Source organism: Sinocyclocheilus rhinocerous, unplaced genomic scaffold (genome assembly GCF_001515625.1).
Source record: "Sinocyclocheilus rhinocerous isolate Xijiao unplaced genomic scaffold, SAMN03320098_v1.1 scaffold975, whole genome shotgun sequence".
In the NCBI taxonomy this organism is placed as follows: domain Eukaryota; kingdom Metazoa; phylum Chordata; class Actinopteri; order Cypriniformes; family Cyprinidae; genus Sinocyclocheilus; species Sinocyclocheilus rhinocerous.
Window position 1 is genome coordinate 866,788 of NW_015628726.1, and position 22,655 is coordinate 889,442.

General features: G+C 36.1%; 4 protein-coding genes across 9 annotated transcripts in view; 1 reads left to right on the forward strand and 3 right to left on the reverse strand.

The window, feature by feature from the left end:
* The window catches only part of LOC107738395 (kelch-like protein 36), a 6,753-nt gene extending 4,963 nt beyond the window's left edge, over positions 1–1,790 (forward strand). For all 4 annotated transcript variants that reach the window (XM_016550149.1, XM_016550150.1, XM_016550152.1 and 1 more), the window contains exons 4-5: positions 413–570; positions 921–1,790. In XM_016550149.1, coding sequence (XP_016405635.1) covers positions 413–570; positions 921–1,503 — 741 coding nt within the window. In that variant the 3' untranslated portion in view covers positions 1,504–1,790. The remainder of the gene's footprint in view (positions 1–412; positions 571–920) is intronic.
* A 443-nt stretch (positions 1,791–2,233) lies between these two features.
* On the reverse strand, positions 2,234–6,588 carry LOC107738396 (aldose reductase-like). 2 transcript variants are annotated; one of them, XM_016550153.1, is made up of 11 exons: positions 6,377–6,588; positions 5,670–5,840; positions 5,456–5,572; positions 4,750–4,827; positions 4,556–4,672; positions 4,292–4,404; positions 4,037–4,124; positions 3,878–3,961; positions 2,961–3,043; positions 2,720–2,793; positions 2,234–2,564 (listed from the first exon to the last, which is right to left on the reverse strand). In XM_016550153.1, the coding sequence occupies exons 1-11, from the start codon at positions 6,464–6,466 to the stop codon at positions 2,494–2,496; spliced, it is 1,086 nt and encodes a 361-aa protein (XP_016405639.1). In that variant the 5' UTR covers positions 6,467–6,588; the 3' UTR covers positions 2,234–2,493. The 2 variants fall into 2 exon arrangements, with proteins under 2 accessions (XP_016405639.1, XP_016405640.1); XM_016550154.1 differs by lacking the exon at positions 2,720–2,793.
* Positions 6,589–8,024: 1,436 nt separating this feature from the next.
* On the reverse strand, positions 8,025–14,557 carry tat (tyrosine aminotransferase). 2 transcript variants are annotated; one of them, XM_016550155.1, is made up of 12 exons: positions 14,464–14,557; positions 13,498–13,774; positions 13,038–13,142; positions 12,792–12,859; positions 12,537–12,695; positions 11,912–12,050; positions 11,773–11,825; positions 10,083–10,235; positions 9,865–9,993; positions 9,695–9,778; positions 8,823–8,921; positions 8,025–8,717 (listed from the first exon to the last, which is right to left on the reverse strand). In XM_016550155.1, exons 1-12 carry the CDS (start codon positions 14,554–14,556, stop codon positions 8,577–8,579), a joined length of 1,500 nt encoding a protein of 499 aa, XP_016405641.1. In that variant the 5' UTR covers position 14,557; the 3' UTR covers positions 8,025–8,576. The 2 variants fall into 2 exon arrangements, with proteins under 2 accessions (XP_016405641.1, XP_016405642.1); XM_016550156.1 differs by having other exon boundaries at positions 13,498–13,747; positions 14,464–14,538.
* Positions 14,558–17,299: 2,742 nt separating this feature from the next.
* On the reverse strand, positions 17,300–21,785 carry LOC107738399 (uncharacterized). Its single transcript, XM_016550157.1, has 7 exons — positions 21,563–21,785; positions 21,058–21,281; positions 20,343–20,441; positions 19,989–20,090; positions 19,722–19,835; positions 19,259–19,367; positions 17,300–19,163 (listed from the first exon to the last, which is right to left on the reverse strand). Exons 1-7 carry the CDS (start codon positions 21,708–21,710, stop codon positions 18,124–18,126), a joined length of 1,836 nt encoding a protein of 611 aa, XP_016405643.1. The 5' UTR covers positions 21,711–21,785; the 3' UTR covers positions 17,300–18,123.
* Positions 21,786–22,655: the final 870 nt, after the last annotated feature.

Sequence of the window (22,655 nt, forward strand, 5' to 3'; positions counted from 1 at the left end):
TAATTACACATTTTTTCTCAGTAACTGTAACTGATTACAATTACTTTTATTTTGTAATTAAATTACGTAATTCCGTTACATGTAACTAGTTACTCCCCAACCCTGTATATATATATATATAATCTTAATGATACTAAAATATATAGTTTAATAGCAGGGCTCCAGACTAAATGGTTGCATCTGATCATTTTTGGTGCAACTAAATATTTTAGTTTGGTTTAGTTTATTAGCATTTTATCTGCATCCAAACTCAAGATCATGTGGATAGATTAAATATAAAATTTGTATAATTAAGTCTTGGTTTTAAATTTTGTAAAAGTTTTAATTTTTATTTGTAATTATGTTAGTATTCCTAAGCATGAGTGAAGCAGAGAATTGTGCTGGTGTTTGAAAGTGATCTGTTGATATTCAGGGTGCCCCTATGAACCAGCGGCGTGTGGATTTCTATCTGGGAACCATGGGAGACTGTCTTATAGCTGTTGGGGGACGCAATGATAGTGGTGCTTTGTCTTCTGTAGAAGTGTACCATCCTGCTGAGGACTACTGGACCTACGTTGCAGGATTGCCCAGGTTTGTTATTTGTTTTTGAACATTTTTTTTGAAAGGTTGCACCAGTTTATGTGGATATTTATTTTGAATCCTCTTTGTACACTACTGTTCATACGTTTGGGGTCATTAAGTTTTATTTTTTTGAAGAAAATTAGTAGTTTTATTCAGCAAGAGTGTGTTAAATTGGTCAAGTGACAGTGAAGGCATGTATGTTTCAAAAAATTCTGTTCTTTTGAATTTTCTATTCATCAAAGAGTCCTGATAAAAATGTATTCCGATTTTCAAATATATTCAACAGCACAACTTTTATATTTATATATATATATTGTTATTAAAACTTATTATAACTAAAATATTTTCTTCTTTCATAGATTCACATATGGTCATGCAGGCACTATTCACAAGGGCATTGTTTACATCTCAGGGGGCCATGATTACCAGATCGGCCCTTACAGACGTGACATGCTAAGTTATGACCCCAAAACTGCGGACATGTGGACAGAGCGACAGGCCATGATCTTGGCTCGAGGCTGGCACTCTATGGCGTCTCTGGATGACAGGATCTATGTCATCGGGGGCAGTGATGACCATGAGGACAGCATGGAGCGTTTTGACATATTGGGGGTGGAAGCCTTTGACCCGCAGACTGATCAGTGGACCAAGATAGCCCCTCTCAGGTACCCTAACAGTGAGGCAGGGGTGGAGGTCTTGGATGGAAAGATCTACGTATTGGGAGGGTACACCTGGGAGGCCATGGACTTTTCTCAGGGCACTCAAGTGTTTGTTCCAGACGAGGGCCAGTGGGTCTTAGGTCCAAATCTACCAAAGCACATTGCTGGAGCCTCAGCGTGTGTGTGCCTTGTCAGACCGCAGCAAACCAATAGTATAGAGGGTCATACATCAGGACACACAGAGAGAGACAAACAGAATTCCAGCCAAGAGCAACACCGGTGATTGTCCGGGGATCTGAAGTACACTTCTATGATGAGAAAATTGACTTTCTGAATATAGGTTGTCATAAGCCTAATGCCATTGGCTGCTTCTCAGATCCTTTTGAAAAGAGGTCAGCAGGAGATACTGTGAGATGTTAGACTATGAATTGAAGGTGAAAAGCACAAATTAATATTGTAGTTTTTGTTACAAACGTTTTTGGAGTTTTCGAAGATGTCCTGGTGGCTTAGTGCTTCTTCTGAGTAACAATTAAAACATTCTGAAGTAACCATTTTACATGAGTTTTTGCAGTGTTTTGTGTTTCAATTTTGATTTTGTAAATTACAATACCATTCAAACATTTGGGGCCAGTAAGGTTATTATTGAAATAAAATTAATACTTTTATTTAGCATAGACATTAAATTCATCAGAAGTGTCAGTAAAGACATTTACATAGACATATACAAAATAATTCTATTTAAAAATAAATGCAAATTCCACAAAAACATATTAAACTAATAAAATTAAATTAATAAAAATGTTTCTTGAGCACCGAAATGGCATATTGATTGAATGATTTCTAAAGGATCATGAGACACTGAAGAGTGCAGTTATGGCTGCTGAAGAATCAGCTTTGCCATCACAAGAATAAATTACATTTCCAAATATATTCTATTAGAAAACAGTTCTTTTAAATTGTAATAATATTTCACAATATTACTGTATTTTTGATCAAATAAATGAAGCCTTGGTGATCATAAGAGACTTCTTTCAAAAAGAATAGAAAATCTTACCGCCTCAAAACCTTTGAACAGTAGTGTATGCCTTAATGCTTTATTTTAACCAAATGAAGTTACAATAATGACATCTGTTAGCGTTTCTCAAAAATATATTTTTTTTTCCAGTGCCTTAAAATGTCTCAGTTTAGCTATACACATATGAATGCCTGAACCTAACAATCGAAAAAGTGTCTTATTTGCTCTAGCCTCCAGAAGTGCTTGGTCATTTTTTTCCTAGGTGGGTTCTTGGTCATCCAAGGCTAACAGCATTTCACTTGAAGGGGTAGAAGGGATGCGATTCCAATCTGAGGAGCAACAACACCATCCAGTTAACTGCTAGCAGTATGTAGTTAGTATACTGTTCACATTATGAACAAAATACCCTCATTATATACTACATTTGCCAAAATGCGGCATGCATGCCATATTGTATCCCACAATGCAATGCATTTAATAAGACCTTCCATTTCCAAATGGATTGCAAGGAATATCCGCTGCATTTTAATATCTCCTTCTTGATTTCTCATGGTTGGTCTGTCACAAGTTAAGACGTTTATACATAAAGTCAAAATATTAATAATAAACTATAAACATGTAACACTGTTAATATCATGTAACAACAATGTAGCATCTACTGTTTGAAGTGTGTATTGTTGCATATTTCATGCTGTTTTACAAACGATTTAGTAATATACTCTTACTGTTTTATGATGCAGGCCTTCCAGCCTCGATTCAGAGACCTGAGAGCATTCATATCCTCTTCATCCAGAGTGAAATCAAAGATCTGCACCCAGACAAATAAGTAGTTAGTAGTTACAGTATCTAAAAGAAATTCTCATCTTGATCAAAATGTGACAGGAAAATGTGTATTAGGCCTACTGTTTGTCAATTAAAGGGATAGTTCACCCAAAAATGAAGATTCTGTCTTGATTTACTCAAAACATTTGACGGTAACCTCTGACTTCCATAGTATGGAAAAAAATTACAGTGGAAGTCAATGGCTACTGTCAACTGTTTGGTTCCCAACATTCTTCAAATTATATTATTTTGTGTTCATCAGAAGAAAGAAACTCATACAGCTTTGGAACAAGTGGAGGGTGAGTAAATGATGACAGAATTTTCACTTTTGGGTAAGCTATCCATTTAATATTTTGCTTTTGAATATACCAGGATGAAACCACAAGATAACAGCTGACATCATTAGGAGAAAAAAATACTATATGTGACCCTGGAGCACAAAACCATTCATAAGGGTCAATTTTTCAAAATTGAGACAATAGTTGGCCGAGATACAACTATTTGAAAATCTGGAATCTGAGGATGCAAAAAAATCCAAATATTGAAAAAAATCGCCTTTAAAGTTGTCCAAATGAAGTTCTTAGCCATGCATATTACTACTCAAAAATTAAGTTTTGATATATTTACAGTAGGAAATTTACAAAATATCTTCATGGAACATGACCTTTACTTAATGTCCTAATGATTTTTGGCATAAAAGAAAAATCAATCATTTTGAACCATTCAATGTATTTTTGGCGACTTAAGAGACTTAAGACTGGTTTTGTGGTCCAGGGTCACATGTAATATTGAAATATATATGGAATATTCAGAAGTTTACCTTGGTGTTCTCCAAAATGTGGTGGGCTTTCATGCTTTTCGGAATCACAACAATGTCCTGCTGAACGTGATACCGCAACAGAACCTGCGGACCAATCAAATGACACATTAAAACCCGAAATGAGCAAAGTAAATGATGCACAATACTGAGAAAAGTGACCTGTGCAGGGGTCCGTCTGTGCTTTTTGGCGATATCCCCAACAACAGGATCCTGCAGTAACAGCATGGGATCCGTTTCTCCTCTTTGACTGCAGAGGCAAGGAAATGGAAGTAGAAGAATTGTACAAAATAGCATGTGATGTTTAGGTTATACTCTTTGAGAAATGTTTTGGTGAACTCATCTTTCATTCCCCACCTTCTCATTGCTTTGATAAGATTAAGAGCTGATTCTAGTTGAAAAGGACCTTGAACTTACTATTCTGAAGGTCTTCCAGGTGAGCCAAATGGACTGTAGGCTGTTAAAGCAATGTTTTTGGACTTACAATACTCAATCAGATCAGACTGAACAAAGTAAGGATGGAGCTCCACCTGCAGATATACAAATAACTATTAACAATATTTCTCATGCTAATATTATGAGATAAATATTTCTCTCATAGGTTACTCAAACCTAATTTGATCTACACCTTGTCAGATGTCAAATCTAATCATGGTAATATGACATTCCCAGTTTATGCACCTGATTAACCGCAGGTGGGATTTTGGCCACGGATAGCAATCTCTCCAGTTGCTCGATTGTGAAGTTGGACACACCGATACTTTTCACCTTTCCTGTGGCTTTCAGAGCTTCCATTCCCTGAAACAGATGGCAGCACACTCTAAAGACCTTGAAGACATCATTTTGTTATTATTAATGTTAGTGGTTAGCATTACCTTCCACACATCGACATAGTCTATGTCAGTTGTAAAAATCTTTCCATCCTTTTCTGGGAAAAGCTCATCACCCATTTTCTGTAAGTTATTGTAAAGTAGCAAACAATTAGTATACTTGAATTTGATCTACGAATAATTTTGCAGATTAAAAATAGTAACTGATGCAGAGGCTACATAAAAGCTTTTGATAACTGTGTCAATACTGAACTCTCCAGCAAACTATGTTTAGGAGACTACTGATAAATATTATGTTGATACTAATATTTATTTATAGTAGAAAAGTATTTGGGCACTTAAATACCACTTTAAATTACATATTATACTTTTTATATAACTGGGTTAAAATACTACTACTACTACTAATAATAATAAATGCAATTCTTATTATAATTGTTAATTATAATTAGTAGTATTATAGTAGTAGTAGTAAAGTACTATATATATATATATATATATATATATACACACACACACGTATGTGTATATAAGAAAATTCTTATATATATATATATACTGTATGTGTGTGTGTGTGTGTATGTAATATAATAATTTTAATAATTTTTGGAAATAATATATTTATAAATACATGTAAATATAAATATACATTTATAAATAATTTTAAAAATCTAATAATTGTATTTATAATTCTAATAATTTTCATTTAAAATAATTATTTATCAAAATAATTTTTGTTTTCTTGTATTACCTTCAGACCTACTGGAAAGTGCACTAAGTATAGGTCCAGGTAGTCAAGCTGAAGGTCATTCAGAGATTTATTCAAACAAACAGGAATGTCTTCAGGGGCATGATGGGTACACCACAGCTGGAAAAGAGAAGCATCATTATTGCATGATGATTTGCTCCTTTTAAATGAGCACACATTGATTTAATCTTAGAGCGCCAACATAACTTGAACTCACTTTACTGACTATGAACATGTCTTGGCGTCTGATGATGCTCTGCAGTATCATGGACTGGATGGCCTTCCCCACCTCTTCCTCAACCTGGTAGCTGTAGGCTGTGTCTATATGCCGATATCCAGCAGCGATCGCTGCCTCAACTGCCCTCTGACACATATCTGAGCAAGTGGACTGTTCATCATGTAGTAAAAGATTAAAGCATTGCTAGTTTCTGTTGCATAAGGTTATGACATTATTACACTTTTAAAGATGACAAGATCACTGTCCTTGACATGGTCAAGTCTTAAAAATTAAGACTCAGTCAAAAAGACATAGGGAAACCAGAGCAATTAATTTATAATATATCAGTGTGTTATTTTAGTATAATTGAGATGCTATTATAGTTTTTGTTAATATATTCAATTAGATTTTATTTTCTGTTTTCATTTTGTTTAGTGTATGTATTGGGGCTACTATGTGGGGCAAGTTGTCACAATAGAAACCTGTTATCAGATAGCCTATTATTATTACAATCATTGAAACTAACATACAAAATCACCGCTAGCATTTGTGCAATGAAACTTCGGACTTTAGTTCTCCATACAACTTCCCAATGTGACAACTAGCCCCTACAGTTCCCCATACCTCTATTCAAGTAAATCTAAATGTTAAAACTGTCCAGCTTTTTTAGTTAGTATGAGGCCATTGTAGAGATGTAATGCTACTACCTCTGGCTTCCATGTTCCAAGTCCCAGTAGTGGCATGTATGTGCCATCATTTAGTTCAATCTTCCTAGGTTGTTCAGCGCTCTCCTCCATGTAAGAAAGATTTGTGCAATGTAAAATGAGTAGCAGCTAAGTGGATTGACTTGTCTTTCCTGTCGTTTTCCTATGCCTCTATATTTCTAGCTCAAATCTTCCTCTTTGCAGTCTAAGCAGACCTGCCTTCTCTTTATCTTTGCAGTTAATCATTGAACTTGACAAGGAGTGTGTCTGTGAGTATGTGTATGTGGCTGCAGATCATTTACCACTATTGTTCCCGTATGTATGTTTCCTGAAACTACATTCTGTTGGCACAGTTGTCAATGTGACCTTAGAGCTCATGTGACCCTGTGTTACTTCCCCAAGAAGTGTGTGTGCAAATCAGGAAGTATCCTCAAAGCTGATTGAGCTAAACTAAAATGTTAAGAATAAATGTAAGTTTTGAGCTCTGACCTTTAATTATCTTTTAACAAAGTATAGAAAGGTATGAAAAGAGCAAAGATTTGCCAACCCTCTTTGTATTGTGTAATTTATGCATCAAACACTAGATGGCAGCAGAGTGACACAAAAGGCTGAATCACTTTATGCAACTTCATGCATTTTATTTGATCGAATAGCATCCGATCGTGAAAAGAACAGGTGAAAGAATATATAGAATTTATATATGTTTTTATGTATTTTTTTTAAATAATAATAATTGTTGTTGTTGTTATTTTAATCACAGATTGTATAACACAAGACAGGGGACATCCAAAAACGTACGTTTTTACTCAAAATACGACGCTCTGAAATTTTACAAACTCACATAGAACTATTAAATGACGGCTTACATTTTTTTCCCATTTGCATGTATTAACATGATATTTACCCAGGAATAAAACAAGGTTAGATAGGATTTAGACTAATTTTGTGACTAAGTGTAAATGGAACAGTTTTAATCAATCGATCGGATTGTCAGAGAAAACCATTTCCCTCCCCTATTTTTATGGAATATTTCAGTATTTGGGTCATTCTACAGAAACGTCCACTTTTCTGTCCCTAGACTTTACAGAAATATTACAATTGAAATACACATTAGGGTTACAATATTTTTATATTTTAAAATGAAACAACATGTTATTTGAACAATTACACCTTCCTGAGCTATCAATGTGGCATTATCTTTTTTATTATTAATTATATAAGAAATAATATTTCATAAAAACCTTTAAAATTGCCAAAGAAGTAAGGTAACACCAGTGACAAAAAAAGGGTACATGCGATCTTTAAATAAATATACAAAAAAATATAAAAAATCATTAAGCTGTCATTTATGTGTATTCATAAAGTCAAAAGGCAATCTAATAATGCGGTCTAAGTTTAAATGTTAAAAAAAGAAATACATTTGAAGACATCTTGCCATACCAAAAGTGGACGTTTCTGTAGAATGACCCATTTATTATAAATGATTTATCCCTCGTAACCTTATTCAAAATAACTTCCCTTAACTCTTGCAAGCTGAAACGACATCTCTTATTATGTGTTTATTGTGTGCGCGAGGGCGGGAAAGAGCCTACGATCCAACATAATAATAATAATAATAATATTAATATTAATAATAAACTTTGGTCACATATTGAGATACAATTTTATTTAAATAATTTTGAGGTGTAACAACTGAAAACAAAAATCTAAAAAACATTAGATGTCATATAGCCTATGTGCCAAGTGGTTGAACATGCAAATTAAACACGTGCACTACAAAATATTACATTCCTAAGACGTCACATATAGGAAAAATACTTCACATCATGCAGGTTACACATCAAATGGCTTTATGGTTTGGTAACAAGGCTGCCCAAACTTGCCACAATGTATGTTACAGTGTAGAAAAAAAAAGACTACAATATTTTACAATAATGAAAAAAATTGCATATTCATAAAAAAAAAACACCTACCCTCCCATCCCTTCCCTATATAATACTAGCCATAGTACATATAAAAATATAAATATGATGTTTTCATAGAACTGTGGGTTTCCTGAAAGGGAAAGCATGTCAAATGTAATGCACATAACTGTGTCCTCTCTTATAACGCTTTAATTCATTCTTCAGCTTCATACACCACTTTGCTCTGCCCTTTGACCTTTCATTTCCTCCTTTGAGCTTTCTTTCTCTGTCTGTTTCTTTCACTGGTCCAAATCGTGGCTGTCTTGGCTCCGAGGTCGATAGTGACGTGCACAGAATTCTCTGATCCGAATGCATGCCTCAATCATCATCTCCTCCGGGACTGTTACCACAATTCGGAAGAAGTCTGGATATTCAAATGCCTACAGAAAGAAACAACTTAGGTATCAGAATGGATACAACCAATCTTTGTGACAAATAATAGGTCAAATGCACTGTAACAGAATAAGGTAAGATGAATAATTCACCGTAGCGGGCAAACAGAACACAGATTGCTCAGTGACCAGCCGTTCAGTGAACTCCACATCATTCTGGAAATCTGGGAAGTGTTCCATCTCGATCCCCACCTGAGGATGAGCCAGCATAAAATACATTTACCCTCTGCATAACTTGCAACTTTGCACTTTTTGCAAACATGCTCACTCCTTAATATGGACATCCTGATGTGCAAATGTGCCAAGTATGATTAAGTGTCAATCAGGCCATTTAAAGAGATAGTTCACCCAAAAATTCTGACATTATTTGCTCACACTCATGTCCTTTCAAAAAGCACCATTTAAGTATAAATAAAAATGCAGAAAAATAAATCATCTTGAGTCTGATCTTTTCATTGAATCATTTGATCCAGTTCAAAAAACGAGTCTGCATGATTTGTTTATGAATCAAACTGCGCCAGTCAACAGGTTCAACTCAATCTAGCATGAAATGAAAATTCATCCTATTTATTTTCTAAATGCATATTATTGATCTTATTGGGAATAATTTATTCATGCATATGTTCCTTTTTTTTTTTTTACCTTATACTTTTTAATAAAAAAAAAATCTGGTGATGTATGCCTATTCCAATAATTTAGTTCACTTAAGCCCTGCCCCTTTCCTACAGTTGACTGCAAGCTCAGATCTGCCTCCGTCCAATCAACAACTGATGGCTAGAAGAAGGAAGATATATATAGGCTATATATATACTTGTCATTTTGGAGTTGGATAACAATAAAGGAGAGTAAATGATGACAAAATTGTAACTTTTGGTTAAACTACGCCTTTAGTTTAATTACGTTTATAAACAATGATGCATCATTTTCAACCACTCTTATCTTATAATACTCAAAATTTCACTTACCATAATGTACATGGCTCCTGTTGGCATCACTGGATTCAGCCCAGGAACAGTTGACAACTCTGAGAAACATATCTCTGAGTTTGACTGAAGAGGAACATAAAAATTGTATCATTGTCATAGTCAGATGTTGAATCTAAAAGCTTTTCTCTCTAAAGTTCCTCTCCTCTTACCTTTAGGAAACTGATGGTGCCTTGATAGAACTCGGGTGGCGTGTCATTCAAAATGCTTTCTAATGCACCCTGAACCACAGTACAGGGTCCCAAAATGCGCTGGCTTAGTTTTACAAGACCCTCTCGAATCTAGAGTGAATATTAGCGTTATTGATATGTTTTGTGTGTGTGTGTGTGTGTATTTCATTTTCTTCTACAGGTGAGAGGCTAATACTTACTCCGGTTCCAAATATGTCATTATGATCATGAATGAGGATCCAGCCCATTCTCCAGCCAGGAACCAACCAGCACTTGGCAAGACCACCACAGGACAGGATGGGCACGTCACTGCTGAGAGGTGCCAAAGGCTGAAAATCACAGCCCGGGAATACCTGCAGAACAACAGATACACTCAGCCCACTCATTACAACACTGAAAATCGCTATATTGTTCTTGAAACATACTTGAAATATAATATAATAAAATATAATATATCAAGAAATAATCTTTAAAATAAAGATTAAATGCAAAACTAAAGATAAAATGCAAGAGGGATGATATTTTATCAAAAGTTTGGAGACAGTAAGAGTTTTTGATGTTTTTCAAAAAAAGCTCACCAAGGCTGCTTTTATGATTGTAAAGATAACAGTATGTAGATGATTGTAAAGATAACAGTGTATTAGTTACATTTTAGAATTTTCTGATTTATTGAGTTACAAACACCTCAGACCGTCAACCGTATTAAGTTGAAAAACCACCATTTTGCACAATACAAAAGTTCTCTCTTGGCCACTACTGTCCAGAGTTGTGGACCCATTGCCCCCTCAGGTGCCAAAGGCTGAAAATCACAGCCCGGGAATACCTGCAGAACAACAGATACACTCAGCCCACTCATTACAACACTGAAAATCGCTATATTGTTCTTGAAACATACTTGAAATATAATATAATAAAATATAATATATCAAGAAATAATCTTTAAAATAAAGATTAAATGCAAAACTAAAGATAAAATGCAAGAGGGATGATATTTTATCAAAAGTTTGGAGACAGTAAGAGTTTTTGATGTTTTTCAAAAAAAGCTCACCAAGGCTGCTTTTATGATTGTAAAGATAACAGTATGTAGATGATTGTAAAGATAACAGTGTATTAGTTACATTTTAGAATTTTCTGATTTATTGAGTTACAAACACCTCAGACCGTCAACCGTATTAAGTTGAAAAACCACCATTTTGCACAATACAAAAGTTCTCTCTTGGCCACTACTGTCCAGAGTTGTGGACCCATTGCCCCCTCCTCTATCTTCACTGTCCTTCATGACCTAAAGCCCAGAATGCTGTCACCACACACAACTCTAATCCCTTCAGTGCTTATGTAGTTTCCACTGCTAAACGAGGCTGAGCTGAGCCAGGGAAACGCACACCACCCAACAGGAGGATGCTCCCTTACAACTGCAGTACACTTTAATGCAATTCCAAAGGGTTTTTTTCACAGCTATGCCATAGAAGAACCATTTTGGGTTCCTCAAAGAACCTTTGAGTGAACAGTTCTTAAAAGAACCAATTTTTCTAAGTGTGAAGTACATTGTAATAATCTGAAGAACCTTATTTCCACTATAAAAACCCAAATGTTCCATGGATGTTAACAGTTCTTCATAGAACCATAGATGCCTATAAAGAGCCTCTAATTTTTGGAGTGTAAAAAAAGTTGCTATGGTCGAAAATTGTCTTACAGATAAACTAGACTCAATCAAGTCCTTTAACCGGGGTTATGTAGGTGAGCGTAGAGTGTGAACTCTGTAAAAGACCACTGTGAGAAGACCTGTGGTCTCCTTGACCTTTGAGTACCTCATTAAAGTTGGTTGAAAGTAAACAGAGCTTGGAAAATAAACAGTTCTTAAGTGTTCCCGCATTCATAGTGTGCGCTCACCATGTCTCCGTAGATCTCATCAGCAAGGATTGGGATACAGTTTCTTGATGCCACTAGATCACATAGAATATTATCAGATTAATATCCTGGAATTTCCGGGGATAAACATTCCTGATATATTGTTTGACTAAACATTCACCTGCAAGAATCTTATGCTGGTGATCTTTGGTGAACACAGAACCGCACGGATTGGATGGGTTGTTGACAATCAGACAGGCTGTTTTGTCATCGATCAGACTCTCCAGGTGCTGAAGATCAATCTCCCAGGACTTCTCCGGCTAAAGGATCAAAAGATCAACTGGAGTTAAAAGAAACTCATTTTAGGCATGACACAGTCAAGAGTTATTGTAGAACTGGAAAAAGGGATTATATAAGTGCTAAAGAAGATTAACCCTATATTAAATTCAGTTGAAAGGCATCCTTATATTGTTTAATGTCTGCAAATAAAATTATTCCTATCTCAGTTGTGTTTGGAGCTATAACACTTATCATTTATTTATACGGTATATATTAAAGCCTACAGAAAAACAATGGTATTATTGAGCTATATCTTTCTGTGTTATTTGCATGTGCGTGTATATGGTTGTTTTTATTTATCAGTCCCAGATCTGGACCATATAGGAATGACACAGCAATTTTCCCCATCCACTCCACAAACCGTCCCCACATTTTGCTTTTCTTTTTTGTTTTCTGACCCCAAGCTAAGCTGATGTGATGGACTTTGTTTGATTTACACACTCATGCTATCAGTGTGATTTACTCACCAGCAGATTGTAGTGCTTGACTTGGATGCCCATAGACACTGCAAGTGTCTTATAGAGGGAGAATCCAGGACGTGGGACTAAGATATTGTCTCCTGGGTTACACAACACACTGATGGCCAGCTCTATAGCCTGGCTACAGCCACTGGTTAAGATCACATCCTACAGATTAAAAAAAATAATAATAACAATATAAAAAAACTTCATCAGCTTACAAAAGCATTATATGAAAAATGACAAATGATGGATTTGACATACTTTTCCTTCCAGTGGAGCTTCTGGACAGCTGTAAAAGTTTGAAACAGCTTCTCTGCTCTTTTGGTAACCTAATGTTATTAAAATGCTGATTATTTTCATGAAGAGCAAATCATACACAGTTTATCAGAATGCAAAAGCAAGGTGGGACTATTTAATCATTGTCTACCAAATGCAACAATTCTTTTTTTTAATAAAATTTCAGCATTACATTTTTAATTAAGCAGAAAGTGAATGTGTAAGTCTTACCTACTGAGGGAGCATAGCCATTGTATTTGTGTGAGTCTATGGCCTCCTTCATTGCCTGTAAAACGGTGTCATCTGTTGGCAAGTTCCCAAACACAGTAGGGTCACCTAGTGGAAAATTAAGCCCAAAACAGACATTTACATTTAACCATTTAGCAAAAAGAATATTCACTACACTTAAGTTGAATGAGACAAAAATAAAAAATTATAATGACAAACTAATAACACCTGGTTACAGCTATAATACACAAACAGTTTTTCAATTGCTGTCTATATAACTAAATATCTTACATTTGACAAATATATAAAACTAAATATAAAACTAAACTCCTGCCATATAACAAAAAAAAGGTTGTAAGGTTTAAGTGTTTAATTATAGCCCAGCTGATTATATAAGTTACAAATATTTGATCATTACATTTTATGGAGTTATTTGCATGTAAGTATTTGATCTATAACTTACCAATGGATAGAGCAATCATGGGTTTCTCGGGGTTGGGAGTGAGTTTCATCCCGTCCACTATGGCTCGGATGGGGTTGAGTGTTTTTTTGGACATCTCTGAGGGTCTAACATTCCATCTCTGCCTGTGGCTCTTCAGTTTGGCCGGGTTCACACTCACATGAGCCCGCACACTCACATGATGCACACCGTTCCCGTTCATGCCATTGTTCTGCGCTCCGTTCATTTTCACCACAAAAGACTTTTTTTTGGTCTGGGGCACTATTGAAAGAGATGATGTCTAAGGAATGAAAAAGTTGACATTGGTAGAGTAAAATATGTTGACGAATACTTAACGCAGATTAACGTTTTGGCTATGGGTTTTAGACCGACGTCAAAAACGGAGTTTTATTTATTGACAAATAAGTAAACATTTTAATAGTGTTTACATACAGTATTGTGTACATTTTCAAACATTGTTTCTATATCCACAAAAGTTAAATTAGGCCTACATTGCGGTAAACAGACTCGATCGAACAAATGACCAGCTGAGGAGGTAACCATAGAAACAATATGAGCGCTGCCCATTAGAATCAGTATGTGACAGCTTTTAGAATTTTATTCAAAACGTCTTTAAGAAAGTTGGCCGTTTGCACGGCGAAAATTATACTGACTAAATAAGACAAACACCGCAATGCAATGCATATATAAAAAAGTGCAGGCAAATAAATTACATCACATACAAAAAATAGTAGCCTAAATAATCAGATTAATATATGACTGTAGAATTTTAATATTGTCTAACCGTCGCCAAATAGACAATATTCTGATATCTATTCTTATATCTATTCTAAAATATGAATTTTTATGTTGTCTAAAAAAATATGCAAAACATATATGCCACAATAAAGATTTTTATTTTAGACACTAAATGAATAAAAACCCTTGCTTTATAAGCAACATGCAGAACTTATAATGTAACATAAATACCTTATTAAGTTGCTTATTATAAAAATCACGCTCCAATGGCTGGGGATGAGATAAATAGTTAAATTTGTGCATAGAATGATTAAGTCGGTTCATAGACAGGCTTTATACAGAACCCCGCAAAATGGGTGTTGAACCCTGCCCATATTTCCATTGGTGGAGACCGAGGGCAGTCCAAAACTCCCCCGTTAAATCATAAGTCTAAAATTCTATAGTTTTGGGGTTGAACCTCATCCTTCTCTTTCTAGAACCTGCGGCGCACAGGATCTAAGCACGCGATCTGTGCGTAAAAGCGCGAGGAGCGCAAACGCTATCCCTCACAAAACACGAGTTAGAGATATGCACATGGCGCTCATTTGTTTTTAGAGACACTTTCTTTCTTTTAGATATATTGCTGTCTCATTTTCTCACCTCAGTCTATTTTTAATTACCGTTTACTATTACTATTACTATTTGTCGCACCTGTTTCCAGTGCACATTTATAATGAGAGAAGCAGTTTAGGTTTAAAACTGTATTTCAGACTTTCGATACTGTTCTTAGATATCATAAAGCATAATTTGGAGAGTATCCTCCACATCTGTAATGAGAATGAAAAGGGCTGGTCTCCACATCTGTCTTACATAAGTTAAGCTCACGTTTTTGGGGGGCTGGAGTTGTTTTATTGGCTGTGGCCCTCCAGGAACTGAGTTTGAATCCTCTGGGCTAGCACATGTTAGTGTTGTTTATGCCTTGATTTCTAATCAACTGCAGAGTTTAGCTCCAACCCTAATTAAACACCTGAACCAGTTAATCAAGGTCTTCAGGATTACTAGAAACTTCCAGGCAGGTGTTTAGGAGCTGGTTGGAGCTAAACTCTGCAGGAGAGTGGCCCTTCAAGACCAGAGTTTGACACGTGGTGTCACTGCATTAAAAAAAGAGTGACATGCACATTTCCCATTCATGCTTCACAGAAAGAAAAGGGAACAAAATGATGTAAATAATGACAAAATATTGACTTTTTTTTATTTTGTGAACTACTGCTTTAATAAAATGTCATATGGCTTAAAATTAAATAAGAAAAAATGCTGTCATTTGGATGATTTACGTAACACTTTCAAACTCAAACAATCATCATTATTCAAAACACTCTTTTTATTTTATCTACCTGAAATAATAAATTAGACTGCATGTTGTGCACTATATCTGATGCAATAATGACAAAGTAGTTTGCAATAGCATCAAGTCAAATTTACACTGAAGTCCGGTAAATAAACGTCAGATTGGACAGTTTTACACGGCAGAAACCTTGAACTTTAAACTCACAACTCTCATGTTTTTTTTGTACTTGTCATAACCACCTATTTAAGAAACAACACGTAACACTGAATTATTGAGGCTAAGACTAACCTTAAAACACTTCTGCCCTGATATGCTATTTAAACTGAAAGTAGTGTCAACGCAACCTTTTAGGCAAATGAAGGTTGCACTTAACTCTAAGTCAAAAAACACACGACCTAATCCAAAATGTCTGTCATTACATAAACTTTCCAGGTCAATCAAAGGAAGCATGTCAACATGTTTCCACTAAAGCACCCCATCCAGAGACCCAGCGATAACCCTGACCCACCATATGCGTCACTAAACCAACAGCACACAGTGTTCAACACTAGAAACCATGTCATTTTAGAGTTATATTCACGCTTTATAGGGCCTTCAGGGCAACAGGAGACTAAATAATTGATTACAAAAAACATACAGGACACAAATATTTTGGTATTGACCATCAAGAGCTTTAGGGCAAGCATTTTGACCTCCGTGTGGTAAACGATGAGGTTAAAAAGCTGTATAGTTTCCCAACCCTAATGTGACTTTATTCAAATATCCGATGTAAACTGTTAATGCATCTAAAAACATGATGAAGACCACGTTAACTGGCACTTTCTTTTTGGTGTCTTCTGATTTACTCTCCGTTAGGCTTGTAATCAGGGTCATCAGAGTCTCAATCTTCTGAGCATCAATCAGAATACAGTGTATTTACATCAAATGACATGTATTTATAATTGGGCTCTTCTTCTTCTAAATTGTCACAGGCTCTGTATGAATCCATGGCACTGGAACACTCCTTGCTCAGTCTGTTAAGGTGCACTTAAGGTTGGAGCCACTTGGGATTGCATGAGGAAGCTTTGACTCTCTAAGGACAGTTTCTGTGAAGACAACGACAGCTAAAATCTGCCCTGCATTGTTGTTGCTTTGAGGCTGTGGACTGAGATGATGAGGAGGACTGTTGGAGAACTGAAGATGAAGGAGTAACTGGATTCTTTGAGGACACTGGTGAAAGACTGACCTGCTGGATGTAGGACTGTGAAATGTTCGTAGAGGATGAATCTGGGTTAGAGGACAATGAGTGCTGGTTTGGAGATGCTTGAGGTTGTGGTGTGTACGGGAGAAGAGGTGGTGTGCTCTGGGTTGATGTGGGAGTGCATTCTGCTTGTACGACTTGTCCGAATTATTGAGGCTAAGACTAACCTTAAAACACTTCTGCCCTGATATGCTATTTAAACTGAAAGTAGTGTCAACGCAACCTTTTAGGCAAATGAAGGTTGCACTTAACTCTAAGTCAAAAAACACACGACCTAATCCAAAATGTCTGTCATTACATAAACTTTCCAGGTCAATCAAAGGAAGCATGTCAACATGTTTCCACTAAAGCACCCCATCCAGAGACCCAGCGATAACCCTGACCCACCATATGCGTCACTAAACCAACAGCACACAGTGTTCAACACTAGAAACCATGTCATTTTAGAGTTATATTCACGCTTTATAGGGCCTTCAGGGCAACAGGAGACTAAATAATTGATTACAAAGAACATACAGGACACAAATATTTTGGTATTGACCATCAAGAGCTTTAGGGCAAGCATTTTGACCTCCGTGAGGTAAACGATGAGGTTAAAAAGCTGTATAGTTTCCCAACCCTAATGTGAGTTTATTCAAATATCCGATGTAAACTGTTAATGCATCTAAAAACATGATGAAGACCACGTTAACTGGCACTTTCTTTTTGGTGTCTTCTGATTTACTCTCCGTTAGGCTTGTAATCAGGGTCATCAGAGTCTCAATCTTCTGAGCATCAATCAGAATACAGTGTATTTACATCAAATGACATGTATTTATAATTGGGCTCTTCTTCTTCTAAATTGTCACAGGCTCTGTATGAATCCATGGCACTGGAACACTCCTTGCTCAGTCTGTTAAGGTGCACTTAAGGTTGGAGCCACTTGGGATTGCATGAGGAAGCTTTGACTCTCTAAGGACAGTTTCTGTGAAGACAACGACAGCTAAAATCTGCCCTGCATTGTTGTTGCTTTGAGGCTGTGGACTGAGATGATGAGGAGGACTGTTGGAGAACTGAAGATGAAGGAGTAACTGGATTCTTTGAGGACACTGGTGAAAGACTGACCTGCTGACCATCAAGAGCTTTAAGCATTTTGGCCACCATGAGGTAAACCGATAAGGTAAAAATAAAGTTAAAAAGCTGCATATTTGCCCAACCCTAATTGATTTTATTCAAACATTCAATGTAAAATGCTAAAATAGGTGTCTGAGTACCTATGCATCTGAAAAACTGGATGAAGAGCACATTTGCTTGCAGTATTTTTTTGATGTCCTCTGTTTTAGTCTTAGTTGGGCTTGTAATCAGGGTCATCAGAGTCTGAATCTTCTGAGTATGAATCAGAATACAATGTATTTACATCAAATAACATGTATTGATCACCTTCATGCTCTTGTTCTCCTTCTAAAATGTCACAGGCTCTGTATGAATACATGGCTCTGGCACACTCTTCCCCGCTCAGTCTATTAAGACACACTTGAGGTTGAAGCCACTTGGACTGCATGAGGAAGCTTTGACTCTCTAAGGACAGTTTCAGATTGTGTTCATTGGTTCTGCTTGGTTCGGTGAAGACAACAGTAGCTAAAATCTGTCCTGCATTGATTCCAAATTGCTTTGAGGCTGTGGACTGAGATGATGAGGACTCCTGGAAGACTGAAGGTGAAGGAGCAACTGGATTCTTTGAGGACACTGGTGAAAGACTGACCTGCTGGATGTAGGACAGTGAAATGTTCGTAGAGGATGAATCTGGGTTTGAGGACAATGAGTGCTGGTTTGGAGATGCTTGAGGTTGTGGTGTGTACAGGAGAAGAGGTGGAGTGCTCTGGGTTGCTGTGGGAGTGCATTCTGCCTGTACGACTTCTCCATCAAGCTCTTCAGAACATTCCTGAAGGATGCTCCTCATTTTTTTGCCATGTCTGGAGCACATCTGCTCTTTAAAATCCCTCTCACTTTCCTTCTGTTCAGAGTGAGCCTGTCTCTCCCTCCCAACCAGGTCCCTCTCCACCAGAAGAGACTGGCTGAAGTCAATCTGATCTATTTCAGAACCTGACAACTGCGTAGATGTAACGATTACTCCATCCCCACAAATCTTCTCCTGATGTAAAATGGTTTCTGTGTTTCTATTTTGCCACAAGCCCTGAGAACCAAAGAGCTCTTTTGTGCTGGTTTGTGAGAGTCCATCCTCTTTTGTGCTGTTCTGAGATGACCTCAAAAATACACGGCGGGTACCATGGGATGGTTTAACAACTTCAGCGTCCCTTTGTTCCTCACAAGTGTTTGCAAGTGATGGTGTGAGACTGTCGTCAAGGCTTAGATTTGTTGTTACAGCTGTAAAATAGAGGAAATGAAGATGAAAATAAAGTCATCTGTAATTCCAAAGCTGTTATGGCAAATTCTGAGACAGACAAAATCATGTTTCTTACCGCAACGTAGGAGTCTCTTCAGAGCTGAGGCTAGAGAGGCACTTTTAATTGAAAGTAATTTTTTTAGGATCTTCTCTCCCCTCCCATATGAATAGGACTGCTTCAGTAACTGGACAGAACAGAATAATATACCAGTAATAATATGAATATTTTGATTATATGATAATAATAATGTGTTTAAAGAACGCCTTATTTTTGATCAGACTGAATGTAAAACATTTTAAGGACCTGCAGGAACTCTGACTAGATATTTATGTGTATTTAGTTGCTGGAATATTTTCACCTGTTTTATCACCTGTCAGCAAAAACTGTGCTATTTTTTAAGTCTTTTTTTAAACAGTCTTTTTGTTTAGAAAAATAAAAGCACAAAGAAATAAGTACAAAAGAAATAAAAAGCTTCGTAAAAAGCATGACTAAACAGAAAATGCAGCTACTTTAGATACAAAAGCACATAAACAGTTACCTGTTCAATACACGTAGGTTGTGGCAGGACTTTATCTAGCTCTCCCAAATAGTGTGAAAGTCTCTCCTCCAGTTTCTGTGCATAGCATTCACCATATTGCTCTTCCATTAAATCCTGCAAAGTTGAATAGTCACATTTGATTTGAAGATCTGGACTTGATGCAGACTAGTGCTTATTTAATTAACGTACCATTCAAAGAATAATTTGTAACCACTAAAACATTTTTATTTAATTTTTTTTACATGAGAGCAAGTAATTTTCACTAACCCGAATGTAAGTCTCACGCATATCCCTGTCTCTGGCCAGAACATGAGCAAAGGACTTGAAATCTTCCCGGTTTTTCTGCATCAGATCCATGTTCCTGCGGCTCTATATAGAAGCATGATTTAAGAAAAAAAGGAAAGGAAAGTGTTAAAAAGCTCAGCAGTCCTTAAAAATATTTTATATGATAAAGGCATTATTTGTGTCAACACAGACAATACAATACAGTAATGACACATTCTCAGATATTAACTTAATACACTTCAACAAGATCCCATGCATCACATATAGTACATTTATAAATTATTTTGGCTTTTTATGAATTTATGGTGGCTCCTGGTGGAAGGAGATCATACTTACACATTGGTGATACTCTGGGAGGCTTTTAGGAAAAAAGTTTTCAATCTTGTCAAAGATTTTAGCAGTGCTCTGGTCATTCCACAACATCCACATGATAACCTTAAAAAAAAAAAAAAGCTCATGAATCATAAAGTAGTCATGTAATGACAAACAAATGAATATTCATACAATTAAAAACAAAAACATTCCAATCCAGCCAACATGTGTATTCTATCAAATTAAAGAAGAAACTTGGCTTCATTCATTTTATCAATGCAATCAGACAGAGTACATCACCTTTGGGAGAATTTAAGTTGCTATTTATCTCCTTTTATAAAATGTGATTTAAACTTTTTGCTGACAGAAATATTAACCATACATTGAACGTATTGCATTTTTTTGGGGGGATCTGCATTTATTTTATTTAGCTTACTTTGCCTTTCTTGTTCAGATTTCCCATTCTGCAAAATATCTTAAACTCATAAATAAAAAGAATAACAAATTTCTGAAGGACCACGGTTTAATTTTTCTTACTGATTGAGGTGTCTGTTGTTTACCTGTTTGTATTTTTCCTTTTCCTTTTCGTTCTATGTTCTTTAATGGAGTGCTGATTATTATGATTATTGTTATTTTCATATTATTATTTATAATTATTATAATGAAAAATGAAAACCCATGGAAAAAAAGTCATTTCTGATTAGTTGACCTCATTTTATCTAAGAAAACAATGTCTTACCAGAGTCTGCAGACCGAACATGATCTTCATGTGTTTGATGGGAGTCACTAGTCTTGGCACAAGTGTGTATGTAACATCCAAAAACTCAGTGACTCGCTCAAAATGCTTGATGTCTCTGGCTTGCACGATCCTCCAGACCTCTGCCGCCACCACACGGATTCTGCACGGCTCTTCAAGGGTCAGAAGATGCCAGTCACCTTCTAGCCATAATGGAGGTCCTAGAACTAAAAGCAGTGAAAGTTGATTAGATCTCCCATGCATTCATTTTGAACTAGTTTAAGTTAGATCTATTATTGACTTACACCAACTGTGCAGTCGATTTATTATTAAAATAAAGTAACAGGTAACATAGTAACTGTGTAATTACATGCAAAGGCATTGATTCAATAGATTATACTTTTTAATTGAAAGCAATGCAAGATATGCAAGAAATACTTATGTAAAAATCATAATTTGATAGGTTTAACAGGTTTAATTGGGTTATTAAAAACAGTGCAAGAAACACCTTCTAAGACCTCCGTCATCCGTTTAGTCCATGCATATTCGATTATCCATAATGGTAAAGCCGGGATAAGGTGAGCGCAAGCTTTTTCCAGCCACAGGTTATCACTCATTCCAGCCAAAGCAACAGTTTCAGTCTTCAACACTGTCATGATGTCCAGACATCAGCTGCTTTCAGCGCAGAGCATCTGATGTGAGCTACTGCATGCAGGAAACTTCCAGTTATTGACTCTGCTGAGAAGATGATGATTAGCTCAATTTGAAAGTCAAATGCCTCGTTTATAATGGGTTTTAATGTTTTTGTCTTGTCACTCTGGCCAGACAGGGCATCATATTAGGTGCGTAACATTTCCGTCACACGCTTGAGGTATTCGGCCAATCACAACGCACTGGATAGCTGGCCAATCAGAGCACACCTCGCTTTTCAGATCGATGAGCTTTGTAAAAATCTACGTGCTTCAGAAAGGCGGGGCATAGAGGAGAAACAATAATAATGTACAGTATGTGGAAAATAATGTGTTTTTTAAACCTTAAACCATATAAACACATTTCATTACACCAAATACACAAAATAATGTTCTTTTTAGCAACAGCATATGACCCCTTTAAAGAAAAATGTGATTAATCAGTTATTTTTTTTAATCTATTGACAGCACTAACACCTTTACAAATAGCCTGTATTCAAACATTAACAAATGCAATAAAGTTACTCATGCATAATTTATTACTCCCACCCCACTGCACTCCCCCAAAACAATTTACAAAAATCCATTAATTTCCATGCAAACATTTAGAAGTTAAAAACATTTTTAAGAGCAACGTACTTCAACCAACATCTGAGACCAGTTTAGAAGATTTGATTGTTCATCTCAGTATGCATTCAAGATTGTACTTATTTCAATTCAAACTAAAATCAACATGTACATAAAAACAGTGACCAAATAAAGATCCTTAAAATTAACAAGTAACCAATGTCATTCAGAGAAATTCAAGGTAGGCCCTGGTTACCAAGGTAACCACAGGTCTTACCAAATGGCACGTTACACGTTAACAGAGTTTCACAGGAAAATGTCCTCTTTGGGAGATGAGTAATCCAA